This window comes from Podarcis erhardii (genome assembly GCF_964252035.2).
Source record: "Podarcis erhardii genome assembly, chromosome: 3".
In the NCBI taxonomy this organism is placed as follows: Eukaryota; Metazoa; Chordata; class Lepidosauria; order Squamata; family Lacertidae; genus Podarcis; species Podarcis erhardii.
In genome coordinates this window covers 121,734,273-121,754,319 of record NC_138507.1, presented here as the reverse complement: position 1 = coordinate 121,754,319, position 20,047 = coordinate 121,734,273, and the positions used below count along the sequence as shown (strand labels likewise).

Below are 20,047 nucleotides of genomic sequence, written 5' to 3'. Positions count from 1 at the left end.
TATTATTATTATTATTATTATTATTATTATTATTATTCATGTTACCAAACGCTTGCAAATTTTCAGAATTGCATAGCTTTTTAAAAAAAATAGTTTTTGAAGGCCCTTTTGTGGAGGGGTGGGGAGAGAGAGAAGGCACCTGTTCACAAACCTCCCCACACCCCACGGAAATCTTGCATTTCCCCAAACTGACATGCCAAATGAGGCCAGACTTGTGGCGCTCTCTTGCCCTGAAAACAGAAGCATCTCCCGTGTGAGAGACAGACTGAAATGTGGAGCTCTGTTGACTTCTGGGCTGCCTTGTGGAGACATTTGCCTCTCTGGAAATGCACGCTTCCCCTCTTTTGTTTCCTTTGCTCCATGTTTGCTTAAACAAAATGGAATCAACAGAGCACTTTAAATTACAGGAAGACAAACTGCCCCCTTATTCTCAGGCGGCAGCTGTACAAAGCTCAAGCGAGCCTGTTGCTGTTCAAAGAGGGGGCCCTGCCAGCCCTTCCTACTGGCAAGAGGCGAGGAGGCAAAGAGAGTGGATGGTGCTGATAGGAAACGCAGGTCCTAAACGCAGGCACTTAGTTGGACTTTCAGAGAATCATAGGATTGTAGAGTTGGAAGGGGGACCCCAGAGGTCATCCAGTCCAACCCCCTGTAATGCAGGCATCTCAGCTAAAGCATCCGTGGCAGATGGCCACCCAACCTCTGCTTGAGAACCTCCAATGAAGGAGATACCTCAGCTACCTTCTGAGGTAGAGCAGTGGAAGCAGCTACCATCTGAATAAGCATGATTCATAGAATCATAGAATCCTAGAGTTGGAAGAGACCACAAGGGCCATCGAGTCCAACCCCCTGCCAAGCAGGAAACACCATCAGAGCACTCCTGACATATGGTTGTCAAGCCTCTGCTTAAAGACCTCCAAAGAAGGAGACTCCACCACACTCCTTGGCAGCAAATTCCACTGTCGAACAGCTCTTACTGTCAGGAAGTTCTTCCTCATGTTTAGGTGGAATCTTCTTTCTTGTAGTTTGGAACCATTGCTCTGTGTCCGCTTCTCTGGAGCAGCAGAAAACAACCTTTCTCCCTCCTCTATGTGACATCCTTTTATATATTTGAACATGGCTCTCATATCACCCCTTAACCTCCTCTTCTCCAGGCTAAACATGCCCAGCTCCCTTAGCCGTTCCTCATAAGGCATCGTTTCCAGGCCTTTGACCATTTTGGTTGCCCTCCTCTGGACATGATTGACTGCCAAAAGCCAGAAATTTATATATGCCACATATTCCTGTGTATAAGACAATTTTGGGGCCCAAGGGGCAGAGTGCAATTCGCTCCCCTGGATATTTGAGAGTGGAGCAGGAAAAAAAGCAATTTGATTTCTGCAGCATACAAATTCCCTCTTAAAGGGTTCTTTATGATTATAAAGCTATGGTTTTCCCAGTAGTGATGTATGGAAGTGAGAGATGGACCATCAAGAAGGCTGATCGCCAAAGAATTGATGCTTTTTGAATTATGGTGCTGGAGGAGACTCTTGAGAGCCCCATGGACTGCAAGAAGACCAAACCAATCCATTCTGAAGGAAATCAGCCCTGAGTGCTCACTGGAAGGACAGATCCTGAAGCTGAGGCTCCAAGACTTTGGCCACCTCCTGAGAAGAGAAGACTCCCTGGAAAAGACCCTGATGTTGGGAAAGATGGAGGGCACAAGGAGAAGGGGACGACAGAGCATAAGATGGTGGGACAGTGTTCTCGAAGCTATGAACATGAGGGAGGCAGTGGAAGACAGGAGTGCCTGGCGTGCTCTGGTCCGGGGGTCACGAAAAGTCGGACACGACTAAATTACTAAACAACAACAACAATTATCACAGATGAAAGAAGAAACAAGCGAATAGTAGAATTGGATGGGACCCAAGAGGTCATTAGGTCCTTGAAATGCAGGAATCTCAGCTAAAGCATCCCTAACAGATGGCCACCCAACCTCTGCTTGAAAACTCCAAACAAAGTCCACCACCTTGCGAGGGAGTCTGTTCCACTGGCAAACAGCTCTTACTCTCAGAAAGTTCTTCCTAAGGTTTTGTCAGAATCTGCCTTTTTGATATGTGAATCCATTTGTACAGAACAGGAGAAAACAAGCTTGCTCCTTGAGATATTTGGAACTCCCTCAGCCATTCCTCATAAGGCTTGGTTTCCAGACCTTTGACCATCTTGATTGCTGTTCCAGGTCCAGGGGGTCACGAAGAGGTGAACACAACTAAACAACAACAACAACAATGATTCTTGCATTGCAGCACCAACCAGTTCCTGGCCGTCAGGGACATGCTCTCGTTCCAGCTCAACTGACCGGCTTTGCTCTAACGCCGCCGGCGCTCCAGTTCTTATATTGCATATTATAATAATGCTGACTAGCCCAAAAAATATATATAATTACCTACCATAATTACGATACTAAACATATCAGTAAAGTTGTTCTGCTTGCTGTTTAAAATATTTATATCTTAATTTGGGGCTCAAAAAAACAGGGGTCGTCTTATACACGGAAAAATACGGTAAATATTGTTGTGGGTTTGCGGGGGAGGGCTGAATCCCTGAGTCCCTTCCAGTTCTAGGAGGCCTGTGCCAACTGAGGGTTAGAACATAAGAGAGGAAGAGGTTGCTGAAGTTGTCAGACAAGTTTCTTTGCAAGACGACAGCCTTCTCTGGCCACTGGAGTGACCTCAGCAGCATCCCAAAAGAATGAGCCAGGTTGCGAGAGTTTCAACTAAGTGATGGGGCCCTCTTAGCTAATGGGGGGGCTTTCTTCCACCCCTCCCCTAGCTGCTAGGTAGGAGACCATGAGTTTTGGGGTATCAGCCGAGCTGGAAGCTGGAAACACAGAGACCTGCTTGCTCTGTGTTGGAGCCAAAGCTGGGACTAATGGAGATCTGTTGGGGTGATAATGCTGGGAGCCGCTCTGTCTTAGCCCAGAGTTGTCTTATTTGTGCAAATGGATCAAATCTATGCTTCCAGGTGCCATAAGAAAGCTGCAAAGATAGTGTGGGACAGTGTGCACCCCGGAAATGACCTCTTTCAGCTTCTGGAAGAAGGTACAGGGTTATAAAGACTAGGACTAGCTGCCTGAGAAATAGTTTCTATTCAAATGCAAAGTTGGTTTTAAACGCAGTGTTAGGTAGTTTCTAGGGACACGGGTGGCGCTGTGGGTTAAACCACAGAGCCTAGGACTTGCTGATCAGAAGGTCAGCGGTTTGAATCCCCGCGACGGGGTGAGCTCCCGTTGCTCGGTCCCTGCTCCTGCCAACCTAGCAGTTCGAAAGCACGTCAAAGTGCAAGTAGATAAATAGGTACCGCTCTGGTGGGAAGGTAAACGGTGTTTCTGTGCACTGCTCTGGTTTGCCAGAAGCGCCTTAGTCATGCTGGCCACATGACCCGGAAGCTGTATGCCGGCTCCCTCAGCCAGTAAAGCAAGATGAGTGCTGCAACCCCAGAGTCGGCCACAACTGGACTTAATGGTCAGGGGTCCCTTTACCTTTAAGGTAGTTTCTATGTATTTAATTATGGGGTATCAGAGTTTTTAGGGGGCTAACCAGGCTGGGATAGCTGAGATAGCAGGCTTGTTGGTTTTTGAATGTCTGATGTAGATTTTTTCAATTTCGTTGTTCTGTATGGGACAATGACAATAAAGATTATCGTATCGTAAAACCACATATCCTAAAGACACCGCAGTCTCCACTGAACCCCTGAACTCTCCCCGAGATAGGAGTGGCATGTGACAATACTTTAATAAATAAGATCTTGAAAATCCAGTGGCTGGTTGTGGCCAAGAGAAATATTCTTCCTCCTACAGTGCCTCCTGGCATGTCTTGCATCCACACTTCAGTGTTTCACCTTTTTCCTCTGCAGGGAGTTGCGGAGGCTGAACTGGAGAAGGACATTAGCAGGACCCTGAAGTTCATGATCCGGTCGATTCGGAAGGAGGTTGGTTTCTCCTGCGTGTGGGGTGTTGGGGCCGGAGAGGATGCCCTGGGATGTCAGAGGCACTGCTATTCATGTCTGGGCTCAGGTTGCCCTCCTGTTTATTTTTATTTTTATAATTTTTATAAGATTTTCTATTTTACCATTTTAAATACTCATTTAAACATCCTTGCATTATCAGTGACTTCCCTTCTTCTCTTTCCATGGTTCGTTTTGCATACCATAAATCTCTGCATATTTTACATAGATGAGACCATTCAGTATCCCATTATTACATCCATCAAAACTTATTTACATGGTTGAATTTATCTTAATGCCGCCAGTGTTTTCAGCTGTACACAATTATTTCCAATATATTCAGCAAACATTTTCTAATCTCCTTTAAATGTTCTTCTTGTTCTCTTATGTTAAGTCCGCAAGCTGCGCATGTGCCGTCAGCTTAAGTTTGCAATTCTTCTTTAGTTGGGACCTCGCTCGTTTTCCATTTTGGGGCCAACAAAACACAGGCCACAGTAGTGGCATACATAAATAACCATTTTTGACACCTGGGAATTTCTGTGTGAATTATCCCCAACAGAAAGGACTCTGGGGTTGTTGGGGGGGCGGGGTTTGGAAAAGTTCTTTTAAACATTTTTTTCAATTCATTATGGATCGTTTCCCAATACTTTTTTACCCTTTTACAAGTCCACCGCATATGAAAAAACATTCCCTCGACCTCCTTGCATCTCCAGTTTAATAGGCACGTTTAGTTTAATGGTGGGCAGTGCCTTACGACCTCCAAAGGTGATACAGAATGGTGGGGGCTCCGTCAGACTTTGCCCCTCCACATGACTGCTGAAGCTGAATTGCATCGTGCAGATTTGGCCGAACCCGTATCATTCCCCCCCCTTTTCTTTAAAAAAAAATTATTGAATTTTATTAATACAAAAAGAGAAAAAGAAAAAGTACATTCTACCAAAACGGAACCACACAAAAATACCCTATTATTTACACAAACACAAATCCTCCCCCCCCCCCATTCCCCTCACACCACCTTGACTTCCCTCCACCACACCACAACTTCCTTATTTTTAAATTCTATATGATCCTTGCACTCTTTAGATTTTGAATTTTTATCTCTTTATAACATTCCTAGATAATGTTGTGCTTTCCACTTTACTCCTTTAATCTAAAGATATCATTGTATCATTTTTATTTGGGCTGAAATATCCAGCCTTACGTGGCTTAAAAGCTGGGTTACGTTGGCTCAGATTCATTTATTTTTTTGACTTTCTCTTGAGAATGCTGAGCTAAGTGGCCCATCAGTTCTGACTCTAGCACAGGGGTAGGTAACCTAAGGCCCAAGGGCCATATGCGGCCCAATCGCCTTCTAATTCCGACCCATGGACAGTCCAGGAATCGGCGTGTTTTTACATGATTAGAAGTGTCCTTTTATTTAAAATGCATCTCTGGCTTATTTGTGGGGCCTGCCTGGTGTTTTTACATGAGTAGAATGTGTCCTTTTATTTAAAATGCATCTCTAGCTTATTTGTGGAGCATAGGAATTTGTTCAAATTTTTTCCCCAAAATAAAGTCTGGCCCCCCACAAGGTCTGAGGGACGGTGGACCAGCCTACAGCTGAAAAAGTTTGCTGACCCCTGTTCTAGCAGATCTCTTTCCCTCTCCCAGCTCCTCTCCACCTCACCTCTTTGCCTTTTCTCCACCAGCAGCCTACTGCCTTGACTTCTGATCATTCATTCAAAATGCTTTCCTTGCAGGACAAGATAAACGGCCCTTCGCTTGATATCAGGAAATGCCGGGAGCGAGGTGAGAACACAGCAGCCGGGCAGGCACTACAGCAGTTCCCACGTGAAATGGGGTGCATGCATTTGGGCGTGGGGTGCAAAAGGGGAGAAGGAAAACCTTTTGCTCCCTCCCTCATCATGTGCTGGTCCCGTGGGTTAACCGTGAGGTGAGGACCGAGTCCAAGGTCAAGAGTGCAGTATGGAGGCAGTCCCATAGAAAGTAATGCAAAATGGATTCCTCCGTTCCAGACTTTTAAGAACATTCCCTAAAACAACAATTTAACTTGAATCTTACTATCTAACGAGACCAGTGATTGATCCATAAAATGAAAGCAATAAACATTGTACTGTAGTCACATAATCAATCAATGACAAAAAAAGCCGCAAAAACAAAGTAGCAAAATAAATAGCAAAAACAGACAGACCTCAGTGTAACACTGAAAACGGAAGCGTAACACTCAAAACGGAGCACATTCAGCTTCCAGAAAAAGTTCGCAAACTGGAACACTTCTGAGTTTGCAGTGTTTGGGTTCCAAGTTGTTTGAGTACCAAGGCGGTTGAGAACCATGGTACCACTGTACTGGCTTTTAGGGTATGGCCCCTAACAGGTTGGGCATTAAAAAGGTAAAGGGACCCCTGACCGTTAAGTCCAGTCTCGGACAACTCTGGGGTTACGGCGCTCATCTCTCTTTATTGGCCAAGGGAGCCAGCGTTTGTCTGCAGACAGCTTCCGGGTCATGCGGCCAGCATGACTAAGCCACTTCTGACGAACCAGAGCAGCGCACAGAAACACTGTTTATCTTCCCGCAGGAGTGGTACCTATTTATCTACTTGTAGTTTGACATGCTTTCGAACTGCTAGGTGGGTAGGAGCAGGGACCGAACAATGGGAGCTCATCCCATTGTGAGGATTCGAACTGCCGACCTTCATGAATAACATTAAATAACAGTAGCGACGTGCTCAATCTAAGCAAATTAGGCAGTGATCGCAGCTGACTAATTGGACCCCATTCCGTTCTTCCTCAACAACATAGGGGCGCTTTCAGCTTGCAAGTTCCCAGCTTAATTTGCCTGCTCAACAAGTACGAGTGTTCAGTAAATTTAAACTCCTGGAGGGAGAGTCCGTTCCAGCCCTTGCAAGTGTTGACTGTGTCTCCTTTGTCCATTTTGGTGATCCCAGAGTGCAGCTTGCTTTGCGCTGACACAATGCCTTAGATCTCAAATCACACATTTGCAGAGTGTGATTACTGCAAAGCCCATTCTCTAGGGAAAGTGGGTTTCTTGTGCAAGACCCTCCAGTCAATTCTAATTATGCAGCCTGAATCTGTTGTTTATATGTGATTGAATCAGAAAAGGGCGACCAAAATCATAAGACGATGGAGCAACTTTCCTCTGAAGAAACATTGTAGCATTCGAGATATTTTAGTTTAGAGAAAAGGCGAGCGAGATAGAATTTTAGAAAATGATGCATGGCATGGCTAGAGAGACGCCCTCTCTCATAGCACTAGAATTTGGGAACAACTGATGAAGCTGAATGTCAGGAGATTTAGGAAAGACTTTTTGTGGTTTTTTAAAGGACATATTCATGCAGCGCATAGTTAAATTACGGAACTCAATCCCACAGAAGGCAAAGATGGCCACCAACCTAGATGATGATGATGATGATGATGATGATGATTTATTTATACCCCATGCATCTGGCTGCCATGCATCTGGCTGGGTTTCCCCAGCCACTCTGCGCAGCTCCCAACAGAATATTAAAAACGCAATAAAACATCAAACATTAAAAACTTCTCTATACAGGGCTGCCTTCAGATGTCTTCTAAAAGTCAGATAATTGTTTATCTCCTTGACATCTGCTGGGAGGGCATTCCACAGAGTGGGCACCACCACCAAGAAGGCCCTCTGCCTCGTTCCCTGTAAGCTCATTTCTCGCAGTGAGGGAACCGCCAGAAGGCCCTTGGAGCTGGACCTCTGTGTCCGAGCTGGACGATGGGAGTGGAGACACTCCTTCAGGTCCGCTGGGCAGAAGCTGTTTAGAGCTTTAAAAGAAGATGAGATGAATTCATAAAGGAGAAGGCCATCAATGGCTGCCAGCCGTGATGGCTATGCTGCGCCTCCACAGTTGGAGGCAACAGTGCTTCCAAATACCAGTTGCCAGAAAGCACAGGAGGGGAGAGGGATTTTGGGGTTTGAATCCTGCTTGCTGGTTTCCCAGAAGAAGCATCTGGGTGGCCACTATGAGAGCAGGATACTGGACGCTCTAGGCCATTGGCCTGGTCCAACAGGCTCCTCTTGTCGGACTTGCGTTCACTACGACCGAGCTACTCCTCCTCCGGTCGAGTCCTTCAGAATCACCTCCGACGATAATTAACGACCTGAGCCTCCAGGCATGTTCCCCATTCAGCAGAGTTTCAAAGCGGCAGAAGTGACGAGATTGAAGAGCTACATTGCAAAGACTTTTATTTCTCGCTATGCAGACAGAAAAGAAATATACGTGCACTCTCTGTGAAAGCAGAGAGCAACTGAAAATCAAAGGAACGGGAAACCAGTGACATCACATCCGTCTCCTGTCTTCCATGAGACTTCCAACAGTCTGGAATCCCTGGAATGTAAACAGAGTCCTGTGACTCCAAGAGCACTGCACAGTGGCAACACACAGAAACCAACACCTCTTATGCTCTTATAAATCCCACCCACAAAATAGCGACTGTCTGGAAATGCCGTTTTTTGCTCAGGCCCCACCATTTGCAATTAATTATGGCCACGAAAGCATTACTTTCATTCCAATCTTCCTTCATTTGCACCACAGGAGGACTGCTGAAAGGACTTTCCGAAGACGCACCCTCAAGTTCTCTCCTGCCAGAGCCTGTGCTGCAGTACTATCTCCAACAGTTTCAAAAATCTGGATTTAGGTGAGTGGCAGGGAGGGCATGAAGCAGGAGTAACTGTGGCTCTCACTTATGTAGGAATAGATTTAGACAGTAGGAGAGGATTTATTGTTTAGTTCTTATCCTTCCTTGTGAGATCAGCAGAGTACCATCCTTTGCATCTTGGGAACTAAGATAAGGTTGACTTAACCATCTAGCGTCAATAATCCAAGATGCTTTAAGACAGACTGCGTTTTCCTGGTATTACCTGTTTTCTCCCCCTTAAAAATAGCAATCACACTCCCATTGTTTTGTGAAGAAATAAAAGTAGTATTTACTTACATAATCCAGGTCTTGAATTAGCACAAAATATACAGTGGTACCTTGGTTGTCGAACGGCTTGGCTCCCGAACAAATCAGCTCCTAAACGCTGAAAACCCGGAAGTGAGTGTTCCAGTTTGCAAACGTCTTTCGGAAGCCGAACATCCGACATGGCTTCCACATCTTCCGATCGAGTGCAAGAAGCTCCTGCAGCAAATTGGAAGTTGCCCCTTGGTTTTTGAACAGTTCCGGGAGTCGAACGGACTCTTGAAATGGATTAAGTTTGGTAACCAAGGTACCACTGTATGTTCAAAAATAGTGTCTGAGCTGCAGAGAGAGTTCTGTGAGCAGCAGAGCTCAGACATGCATGTGGGGCCAGCTCGGAAGCATGATGAAGAAAGAAGAGGCTGACCAGGCAGGAAGGAAGGATGTAGTGTTACAGCTTCCTGCCAAGGCAGGCAAAGGAAGCCATCTCACAAGGTTCTCTCTAGCAAATTTAAAGGAAAGCTCTGTGACCCTCAGCCCTTTCATGTGCCTGTCTGGCACAATGTGAATTGTTGGTTTGACCAGGGCCATCTGACTCATAGTCTCTAGGGGTGTTGGGCACCTGGGCGCCAGGCTCTCAGAGGCGCCAGGCTGAGAGTCCGGTGCCCGGGAGTTGAGCCCACCCATTGGTTGGAGCATCGCGTCAGGCTCTTCTGCTACGGGCAGCTCTGCGCCGCGAGTTCGGGGGCGACCGAGCCAGCGAGGCACTGAGGCAGTCGGCTGGCCGGGGGACTGGGCAACCGGCAGGAGCCGCCAGCTGGATCTATGCTTAAGACAGCCCTGGGTTTGATGGCAATATGGTCCCACAATTAGGTCTGGAGGGCACTTTGCCTTGGCACGGCATGCTCTCCCGTTCTTCTGCGCAAGGACTGCAATGCAGCTTGTACTTGGAAGTGCAGGCATTGTTAGGATATAGTTCTGTTCCACCATAAAAGGGTACGGGCATGACTGTTGTGTGACACATGCCTGTTTACTTTCAGCACAGATCTGCTGGGAACTTCCGTTTGTATAGAGCTTTTGCTTTTTGCTGTTTTGCTGGAGACGAAGGGAAGCAGATATGTTTTTTCCATTGTTCCTGCTGCTGAATAAAAGCTGTAAATATGCTTACACATTTCTCTGTCTGCCTCTTCTGCTGTGAGAAGATCTATTCACTCTGCTGACAGAGCGTGCATGGGTCTCTAAACGTATCTGAGGCTCGTGTCGCTGATTGATGCTGTTCCAAGGGAGACCTGTGATTGTCCGGCTGCCGGCCGGTGGCTGGAGCCAGCTGGGGGCCTGCCTGATGCCCCCCTCTCCCCAGCAGTATCCCAACAGGCATTGCATGTGATGGGGCTCTGTGGGGCTCAAGGACTTCTGGGCACCACAGTTCAAGAAGGACACTGACAAACTGGAACGTGTCCAGAGGAGGGCAACCAAAATGGTCAAAGGCCTGGAAACGATGCCTTATGAGGAACGGCTAAGGGAGCTGGGCATGTTTAGCCTGGAGAAGAGGAGGTTAAGGGGTGATATGAGAGCCATGTTCAAATATATAAAAGGATGTCACATAGAGGAGGGAGAAAGGTTGTTTTCTGCTGCTCCAGAGAAGCGGACACGGAGCAATGGTTCCAAACTACAAGCAAAAAGATTCCACCTAAACATGAGGAAGAACTTCCTGACAGTAAGAGCTGTTCGACAGTGGAATTTGCTGCCAAGGAGTGTGGTGGAGTCTCCTTCTTTGGAGGTCTTTAAGCAGAGGCTTGGCAACCATATGTCAGGAGTGCTCTGATGGTGTTTCCTGCTTGGCAGGGGGTTGGACTCGATGGCCCTTGTGGTCTCTTCCAACTCTAGGATTCTATGATTCTATGACTTCTGATTCTTTTGCGGTGGTTCGCACACTGCAAGGGGTTGAACCGGGTGGTCTTTGGGGTCCCTTCCAACTCAACGATTCTGTGACTGGCCTCTTACAAGCCTCCTTCTCTTCTCCCCTTCGCCTCTTTCAGAGGACCACTGAACTGGTACCGAAACATGCAGGCGAACGTGCGCTGGGGATCCCGTGCAAGGAGCTGGAAGGTAAGGGATGGAGAAGAAGTGACTCCCTTGATTTTCCCACCCTCTTGCCCTGGAACAAAGCTCCAAAAGGTCACCGTAAACCTCTAGATGGCCAAATGCAGTAGATCTTCATCGGAAGGTTTATCTCCAGCACAGATTTTGCCAACCTGGCCCCCTTCAGCAGCTGGAGGGCACCAGGTTGGTGCAAGTCTTGAGCGAGCAAGTTGGCATGGGCAGCCTTCCATTCAGGAGAGGAAAACGCACATGAAAAACAAGGAGGGAGTTGCTCTCCTAAGTCATTTTCACAGCTAAAATCTGTCTCTTAGATTTCTTGGCCAAAATCCCTCTTGTGTGTTTACTATTTGAGGATAATACTTCATGCATCTGACAGAGCGGGCCGTTCCTGTCCACAATACCTTATTCCCCCCCAAACAACCTATTAGTCTTTTAAGGCACCACGTAACAAACCCAGAAAGCACAACCACTACTCTGGAATTTCCACCGTATAACCCAAAATATTGGGGTGGGGGGAGACTGCATCTCCCAAGGGATTTGGCAGCTGCACACAAGCCAACTCTCCCCTGCCCATTTCTGCAACACGTAAAATCATGCCTGGCTAATCACTGCTTCAAACTGGCCTCCGTTCCTTTTGCATCTTTGAATCTACAGATCAGAGTTCCTGCTTTGATGGTCACTGCTGGGGGGGACGTAGTCCTGTCCCCGAAATTGAGCAAAGGCATGGAAGAATGGGTGAGTGACTGGTGCTGTCAACCTCTGCAACAGGTGGGTGATGTTTGCCCGCAGATGCACAGAAGTTGCAGGTTGCTGCAGCCGAGCCGTCCTTCTGAAACATCCTTTCTGTTTTGTGGCCTCCCGGGTTGGATTGCTGTAGTGCTCTTTACGTGGGGCTGTCCGCGAAAGACAAAAGTCAGCTGCCGATGTTATTCGAAACTGAGCTCAAATGAAGTCAAAGGCGTTGAACCACACAATGCCCCTTCCTCTTGCCATCTGTAGCGGCTTCCAGTTCATTTGATCTTCTGTAGCCCTAAATAATAATAATAATAATAATAATAATAATAATAATAATAATAATATTTATATCCCGCCCTTCCCAGCCAAAGCCAGGCTCAGAGCAGCTAACAACAGTAAAATAATACAGCATTCCAAAATCAATTCATTATAAATTCAGTCCAAATCAAATTAATGACAACCATTGGGCTAGAGTTCTGTGATGATTGCCAAAGGAGGGGGTCAGACTATGCCTTGGCCAAAGGCCTGGCGGAACAGTTCTGTCTTGCAGACCCTGCAGAAAGATGTCAAGTCCCGCAGGGCCCTAGTCTCTTGTGACAGAGCGTTCCACCAGATCGGGGCCACGGCCGAAAAAGCCCTGGCTCTGGTTGAGGCCAGCCTAACCTCCCTGTGGCCTGGGATCTCCAAGATGTTTTTGTTTGAAGACTGTAAGGTCCTCTGTGGGACATACCAGGAGAGGCGGTCCTGTAGGTATGAGGATCCTAGGCCGTATAGGGCTTTAAAGGTTAAAACCATGGATCGCTTCTCCGTGGCGAGAGATCACGAGCGGAGAGGGGTCGGCAGCGGCAATTGGAAGCTGGGAGGGCAGTGCAGTGCTCCTCGGTTAAGAAGCCAAGGAAGAAAACGGAAATGGCTCCAGCGAAGCCAGTGCAGGGTGATGAAACAAGGGAGAAGGACCACGGTTCTGACTCTGGCGCAACTGCCCTGAAAGGCGGGAAGTGACAGGCCTGACCCCCAGGCTGCCTCATCACTTGCTTGCCAGTCAAATAGCACCTCTCCCCGCAACTTACTTTCTTATTTCATAATTTCGTAAAATTTATACACCGCTCGATTGTAACAAAAACCTCAAAGCGGTTTGCAAAAAAAAGATAAAGGAATAAAATGATCACTAAGAGAAACGAACAACAATCTAGGACTTTCAGAAAGCTAAAATAACAACAGACTGAAAACTTTCTAAGCATCCGGACAGGCTTGTCTGAACGAATATGCTTTTAGTAGGTATTTAGTATTATTATTATTATTATTATTATTATTATTATTATTATTATTATTATCATCATCATCATCATCATCAACATCCTACGGCTGGCCTGGGTCGTAACCCGAGTCTTGTCTTTTCAGATTCCACATCTGAGCCGTGGGCACATTGAAGAGTGCGGACACTTCACGCAGATGGAGAGGTAAACATGGAGCCCGCTTCGCCTCCTGCAGTTTCCAGCAACTGCCATTCAGAAGCAATTCTGCCTCACAACTATGGAAGCAGAATGTAACCACTGTGTCTAGCAAGCATTGGTAGCCTTTTCTTCCTCTGTGAAGTTGGCCAGTCCTCTTGTAAAGCCCTCCAAGTTGGTGGCCCTCGCTGCCGCCGTTTGTGCTGCATAAAGAAGGAGGGGAGAGAATCTTCTCCTGTATCTACTTTCTGTTGCGAGTTACGGAGGTGCCATGCCTCTCAGGTCCCCTTTGGCTCCTTCCCATCAGGGAGAAACCAAAATTGACAGCTGCACTTCCCTATTCTTCCCATCACCTCCCATCACCTTGCCAACAAAGGTCCGTATAGTAAAAGCTATAGTTTTCCCAGTAGTGATGTATGGAAGTGAGAGCTGGACCATCAAGAAGGCTGATCGCCAAAGAATGGATGCTTTTGAATTCTGGTGCTGGAGGAGACTCTTGAGAGTCCCATGGACTGCAAGAAGATCAAACCTCTCCATTCTGAAGGAAATCAGCCCTGAGTGCTCACTGGAAGGACAGATCCTGAAGCTGAGGCTCCAATACTTTGGCCACCTCATGAGAAGAGAAGACTCCCTGGAAAAGACCCTGATGCTGGGAAAGATGGAGGGCACAAGGAGAAGGGGACGACAGAGGACGAAATGGTTGGACAGTATTCTCAAAGCTACCAGCATGAGTTTGACCAAACTGTGGGAGGCAGTGGAAGACAGGAGGGCCTGGCGTGCTCTGGTCCAGGGGGTCATGAAGAATCGGACACGACTAAACGACTAAACCACAAAAATTCTTCCCAGTAGAGCGATGTGTGCCTGCAGACCTCTAGGACACTGTAGTAAAGGTGCACTCTAAACCAAGCCCCCCACCAGCTCCCCTCACCAAAGTTTCCTTTGCACCAAGTTCTTCCATGCCTCTGTCTGTGTGTATGTGTGCAAAGAGGTGTTTTATTTCTTCCATGAACACCCACCCTGCCTCATCCCCTTCCTGCCCCCATTGTTCATCCGCGACTCATAAACCCCCATCTCATCCTAATGTCGCAGCAGCTGTAAAAAAATAACCCAACTATCAATGCTGTCTAGAAGACCATTAAATGAGCCGCTGGGTGGAATTGCCTTTCGGCAGAGACATCCCCCCACTGACGGAACAATAAATTCCGGCGCAGGATGAATAAATCGGGGCAGGAAGCGGGGACAGCTCAGCTCTGAGTAAGGGTCAGAGTCGTCTTTCTTTCTTGCCCGCTCCCAACCCCCACATCAAACTTTACAAGGAGGTATAACATCTTGCCAATTTAAACGACATAGTGGAATACTCTCCTGGATTTATGGGATGGGAATTAGAGTGATGGGGGGGTGAACACAGTTGTAAAGGGCATGTGCTGTCTAATCTGCAGGCGGATGCAGCACCTGGGCAGAAAGACCGCTGCGTGCATGTGCAGAAAAGAGAGTATTTCTTAATGCAGCACACGGTTAAACTGTGGAACTCCCTGCCACAGGAAGCAACCTGTTGTTGTTTAGTCGTTGAGTCGTGTCCGACTCTTCGTAACCCCCTGGACCAGAGCACGCCAGACACTCCTGTCTTCCACTGCCTCCCACACTTTGCTCAAACTCATGCTGGTAGCTTCGAGAACACTGTCCCACCATCTCATCCTCTGTCGTCCCCTTCTCCTTGTGCCTTCCATCTTTCCCAGCATCAGGGTCTTTTCCAGGGAGTCTTCTCTTCTCATGAGGTGGCCAAAGTATTGGAGCAACAGATCAATAAAGATCAAGTTTACTAGCTGCTTTGCTTCTCAATATTCTCTGGTTGGCCTCTGTTATTTTCTCCTGCCAATAGGGAACCCACGTAAGGACTCTATATGGGCTCTTGGATACCCCATAAGGGAAAAGGGCAGATTTTTTGTTTACAACAGTGGCTACTAGCCAGGATGTCTGTGCCTCCACTGTCACAGGCTGCGATGCTTCGGGATCTCAGTTCCTGGAAGCCACAGGTGGGGAGAGTGCTGGCCTTGTGCTCTGGTCCTGCTCACTGGTTTCCCACAGGCATCTGGTGGGAGACGAGGATGGTGGTCTAGCTGGGCCCACTGGTGGACTGGTCCTGCAGCAGAAATTAGGAGTGGAGTCTTTCAACCAAAGTCCTTGCAGGTCATTTCTGCTGATTCCAAGCATAGAGAAATAAGACCTTCTGCCTGCTTTCCCCAAGGCCATTTTTCAGGATGGGTGAGAAAGGAGAAACTCTGTCCATCTCAATGTGGGGTTGTTTTTTTAGCTCAGAGCATATAAACCATCCTTTTGTGGCTGAGTCCTGATAATGGAATCTGTTGACTAAAACAGCTGGAGGGAATGGCAACAGATTGGGGAAAACTCATACAAATCATCAGGCTTGTTGTTGTTGTTTAGTCGTTTAGTCGTGTCCGACTCTTCGTGATCCCATGGACCAGAGCACGCCAGGCACTCCTATCTTCCACTGCCTCCCGCAGTTTGGTCAAACTCATGCTAGTAGCTTCGAGAACACTGTCCCACCATCTCGTCGTCTGTCGTCCCCTTCTCCTTGTGCCCTCCATCTTTCCCAGCATCAGGGTCTTTTCCAGGGAGTCTTCTCTTCTCATGAGGTGGCCAAAGTATTGGAGCCTCAGCTTCAGGATCTGTCCTTCCAGTGAGCACTCAGGGCTGATTTCCTTAAGAATGGATCGGTTTGATCTTCTTGCAGTCCATGGGACTCTCAAGAGTCTCCTCCAGCACCATAATTCAAAAGCATCAATTCTTCGGCAGTCAGCCTTCTTTATGGTCCAGCTCTCACTTCCATACATCACTACTGGGAAGCAACCTAGATGGCTTTAAAAGAGGACTGTGCAAAGAGGAGGAGAGGGCTATTGACGGCTCCTCGCTACAATGGCTGCGCTCTTCCTCCACTATTGGAGGCAGCGGCGCTTCTTAATACCAGTTGCCAGAAACCGGAGAAGCAGAGACTGCCCTTGTGCTCAGATCCTGCTTGCGAGTTTCCTAGGGGAGGCATCTGGGTGGCCACTGTGAGAACAGGAGGCCGGATTAGGTGGAGCCCTCAGTTGCCCTTCTCTGCATCCTCCTTCGTATGCCAAGCCAGGATGCATGCCGGAAGTGTGACAATGCCCCTTGTTTGTCCGGGTTGAAGATGGCACAGTGTGTGTGTGTGTGTGTGTGTGTGTATGTAGAGTCGTACCATGGTTCTCGAACACCTTGTGACTTGAACATTATGGCTCCCGAATGCCGCAAACCCGGAAGTAAGTGTTCTGGTTTTTGAAATTTTCGGAAGCTGAACAGACTTATGGAACAGATTCTGTTCGAGAACCAGGGTATGGCTGTATAAACCTCTGGAATGTACCCTGCTGTTCAAATATATGAATCGCATCCATTGTTCCTCTCACTTTGCCCCTGGCCACACGCACTACTGGCAAGTGATGCACAAAAGGGTTGCCCATGAAGGCAGGCAGCCCTCCATCAGAAAAGGTTTCCCAACCCTGGTGTGAAGAATTATCCTTGCTGGCTAGTCTTAGCCATTCCCTCAATTGCCCAGAGCTGGAATTTGGTGCGAGGCTTTTATCCCTGCCTAATGCCTAAAGGACGCGGGTGGCGCTGTGGGTTAAACCACAGAGCCTAGGACTTGCCGATCAGAAGGTCGGCAGTTCGAATCCCCACGACGGGGTGAGCTCCCATTGCTCGGTCCCTGCTCCTGCCAACCTAGCAGTTCGAAAGCACGTCTAAGTGCAAGTAGATAAATAGGTACCACTCCGGTGGGAAGGTAAATGGCGTTTCCATGCACTGCTCTGGTTTGCCAGAAGTGGCTTAGTCCTGCTGGCCACATGACCCGGAAGCTGTACCTCGGCCAATAAAGCGAGATGAGTGCCGCAACCCCAGAGTCGGCCACAACTGGACCTAATGGTCAGGGGTCCCTTTACCTTTAATGCCTTTCCCAGGTCACCAGTGCAGGACCTGGAGGGATGCAAAGGGATGAAGCCGCTCTTAAGAGTTGCAGGCTGGACGTTCAGAAAGGCTGGAGCCATTTGCAGGCACCTGGTTGAAACATTCCCCACAAAACTTCGAGTCTACCCACCAAGTACCTGCTGCCCCTGCCTCCAGAACCAAGGGCCCAGTAACTTACCTTAAGACAGAGCAGGGGAATATACAGAGGCAGAGTCTCCGAGCCCCACAGGCTCATCTGCACCCCCATCCCTGCTGGAGAAGGGACTGGAACTTCCAGGATCTCTGGCAGGCAACCGGAGAGGATGCAGAATGGGCCCTTTTTGCTCCTGTTTCACAGTGAGCTAAGCCAGTGACTTGGTGTGTCATTCAGACTGGGACTCATATTTAAGCTTCCACACCAACGGCGAGATACAGTTCATAAGGAGAGAGGCTTGTCAGGAGGTCCTACACACGAGTAGGAGTCCGGCAGAACATATGCCCGACTGGCAGGTTCTCTGCCTCCTGATCAGTTGTTCGGGAGATTCAAAATCTTTTTCCAGTCCGAACATCACAGCCTCAAAAGCATCGGCACACTTCAGGATCAGCAGAGTATAGACAATCAGCGTTCAGACTCAGTAGCACAGCATTTTTGCTGAACTAGGTTTACATATATACACTCGGAGCATCGTAACTCAGCTCCTCCTTCTTCAGCATCAGACAGCAAAGAGAAAGGACAAAGGACAAAAGTCCTACATCGCGGAAACACAGTAATATGAACATCCTGTCTCCGTCACTTCCCACAATGTGGAATGAAAACATACACCGTCATGCGATAAAAACAATCCCATGACTGCAACACGGGAAATGAATCCTAACAAGGCTAACCAAACACTATACTTCCTATGCCATGGTAAACCACACATTGACTTAGCTCTGTAAGGCACAAGGCTAAGGAAGGTGGTGGAGAAGCAAAGCAGCTTCTGGGTCCTCTGCAGGATAGGATAGGATAGGATAGGATAGGATAGGATAGGATAGGATAGGATAGGATAGGATAATAGAATTAGCAGGGGCAATCTAGCTCAACCCCCTGCAATACAAGAATCACAGCAAAAGAATCCCTGACAGATGGACATCCAACTGCTCTGTAAAAATCTCCAGTTGAAGGATTTCACCACCTTCCGAGGGAGTCCCTTTCACCGTCAAACAGCTCTTGCCACCAGAAAGTTCTTCCTAAGGTTTAGCAGGAATCTCCTTGTCACTTGAACCTGTTGGTTTGGGTCCTACCCTCCAGGTCAGGAGAAAGCAAGCTTCCTCCATCTTCCAGTTGACGGCCCTTCATATATTTGAAGACGGCTCTCACATCTCCTCTCTCCGTCTTCTCTTCTCTGTGTTTGTGCGATCCCTGTAAAGCCACAGTTTACTGTGTCGTGCAAACCCGGCCGCTGTCACTGTGGTTTGCAAAAGGGCCGCTCTAGTGTGCTCATGGCGAAAGTGAGATGCGGTCCCACTCCGTTGCGGCTCCTGTTCCCAGGGAGCGCGCCAGAACAGCTCCCTTCCACCTTGTGCATTGTCTGCATGTTCTTTCCTGGGTCATGTTCCACCACACATGAAAAGGAGCATGGAAAAGCTGTGCCACGTGGAAAAAAATTGCAGAATGTGGCTTGGCAGCAGTTTAGTTTCTGTGGGTCAAGGTCTTTGTATTTCGTACCTGCCTTGCCAATGACGTGTTTTCCTCTCAGGCCTGCGGCTTTGAACAAGATCCTCATCGAGTGGTTGCAGGGCGTTCACAAGGATGTGCCACTGCAGTCGATGGCCAAACTCTAAGCAGGACCCGGGCAACAAACCTGGCTCAAGCGCTGGCGGTTGCCTTTGGGAAGAAGCCATCGCGGATTTGCTCTGAACGGATGTGGGTGCTTTTGGAAACAAAATGGATTTTCATGGTGGTGTGGGAAAAAATGTGTTACAGTGGTACCTTGGTTTTCAAACGTCTCCATTGCCAAACGTTTCGGTTTTCAAATGCCATAAACCCAGAAGTAAATGCTGGTTTTCAAACACTTTTCGGAAGTCAAACATGCCACCTGGCTTCCATATTGAGTTTTCTGTATTGAGTTTCCGTTCTGAGGCTTCCGCATTGAGATTTCCGTTTTCGGACATTTTGGAAGTCAAACGGTCTTCTGGAACGGATTACGTTCGAAAACCGAGGTACCACTGTATAATGTAATTCGTTCTTAACAACAGAAAATGAACCAACAATCATGTTTTAATAGCACAAAGCCCAAAACATCAAAAAATAGCCCTTTCCCCACAAGTTCTCAGCTCATATTGATTCTGCTGAAAGTTCGTAAGTGAGAGGATAATTACATTTTTAAGAAAACTGTCCAAGATAATTCACCTGGCTTAAGAGTTTCGGGTCCAACACACCATGGTTTATTGGACTGAGAATAAGCACTTCCTCCTTCTCCCCCTTGAATCAAAGAATTGTAGAGTTGGAAGAGACCCAAAGAGCTATCTAGTCCATTCCAGGCACCTACCTGAAGAGGAGGCCTGCTAGTTTGTTGAAGTGCAGTTTCCCAAGGACATGCAAGTCGTCAGGAGCTTATGGTTCTTAAGCACGTCCTACAAAAATGGGGGGAGGGGGTCAAACCACAGTCAAACCATGGCTTGCAATTTGGGTCAGTCGGCAGCACTTAAACTACTGTTTCAGCATCAGAGGGAAACCAGCTTAGCAAACCCAGAATGGTGATTGTTGTAGTGCAGCAACATTTGCAAGGGCACAGCTTCTCCACCCCTCCTGTAAGATTTTGAAGATTTGATTGCAATTGTGTAAGCCAATAATAATAATAATAATAATAATT

General features: G+C 47.7%; 1 protein-coding gene across 1 annotated transcript in view; it reads left to right on the top strand.

The window, feature by feature from the left end:
• Nucleotides 1-19,716, top strand: part of EPHX2 (epoxide hydrolase 2) — a 105,344-nt gene extending 85,628 nt beyond the window's left edge. Inside the window, exons 13-19 of the mRNA XM_081854765.1 lie at nucleotides 3,892-3,966; nucleotides 5,721-5,769; nucleotides 8,559-8,661; nucleotides 10,962-11,031; nucleotides 11,680-11,760; nucleotides 13,162-13,220; nucleotides 18,932-19,716. Of these exons, the coding sequence (XP_081710891.1) occupies nucleotides 3,892-3,966; nucleotides 5,721-5,769; nucleotides 8,559-8,661; nucleotides 10,962-11,031; nucleotides 11,680-11,760; nucleotides 13,162-13,220; nucleotides 18,932-19,016 (522 nt within the window). The 3' untranslated portion in view covers nucleotides 19,017-19,716. The remainder of the gene's footprint in view (nucleotides 1-3,891; nucleotides 3,967-5,720; nucleotides 5,770-8,558; nucleotides 8,662-10,961; nucleotides 11,032-11,679; nucleotides 11,761-13,161; nucleotides 13,221-18,931) is intronic.
• The last annotated feature ends 331 nt before the right edge of the window (nucleotides 19,717-20,047 follow it).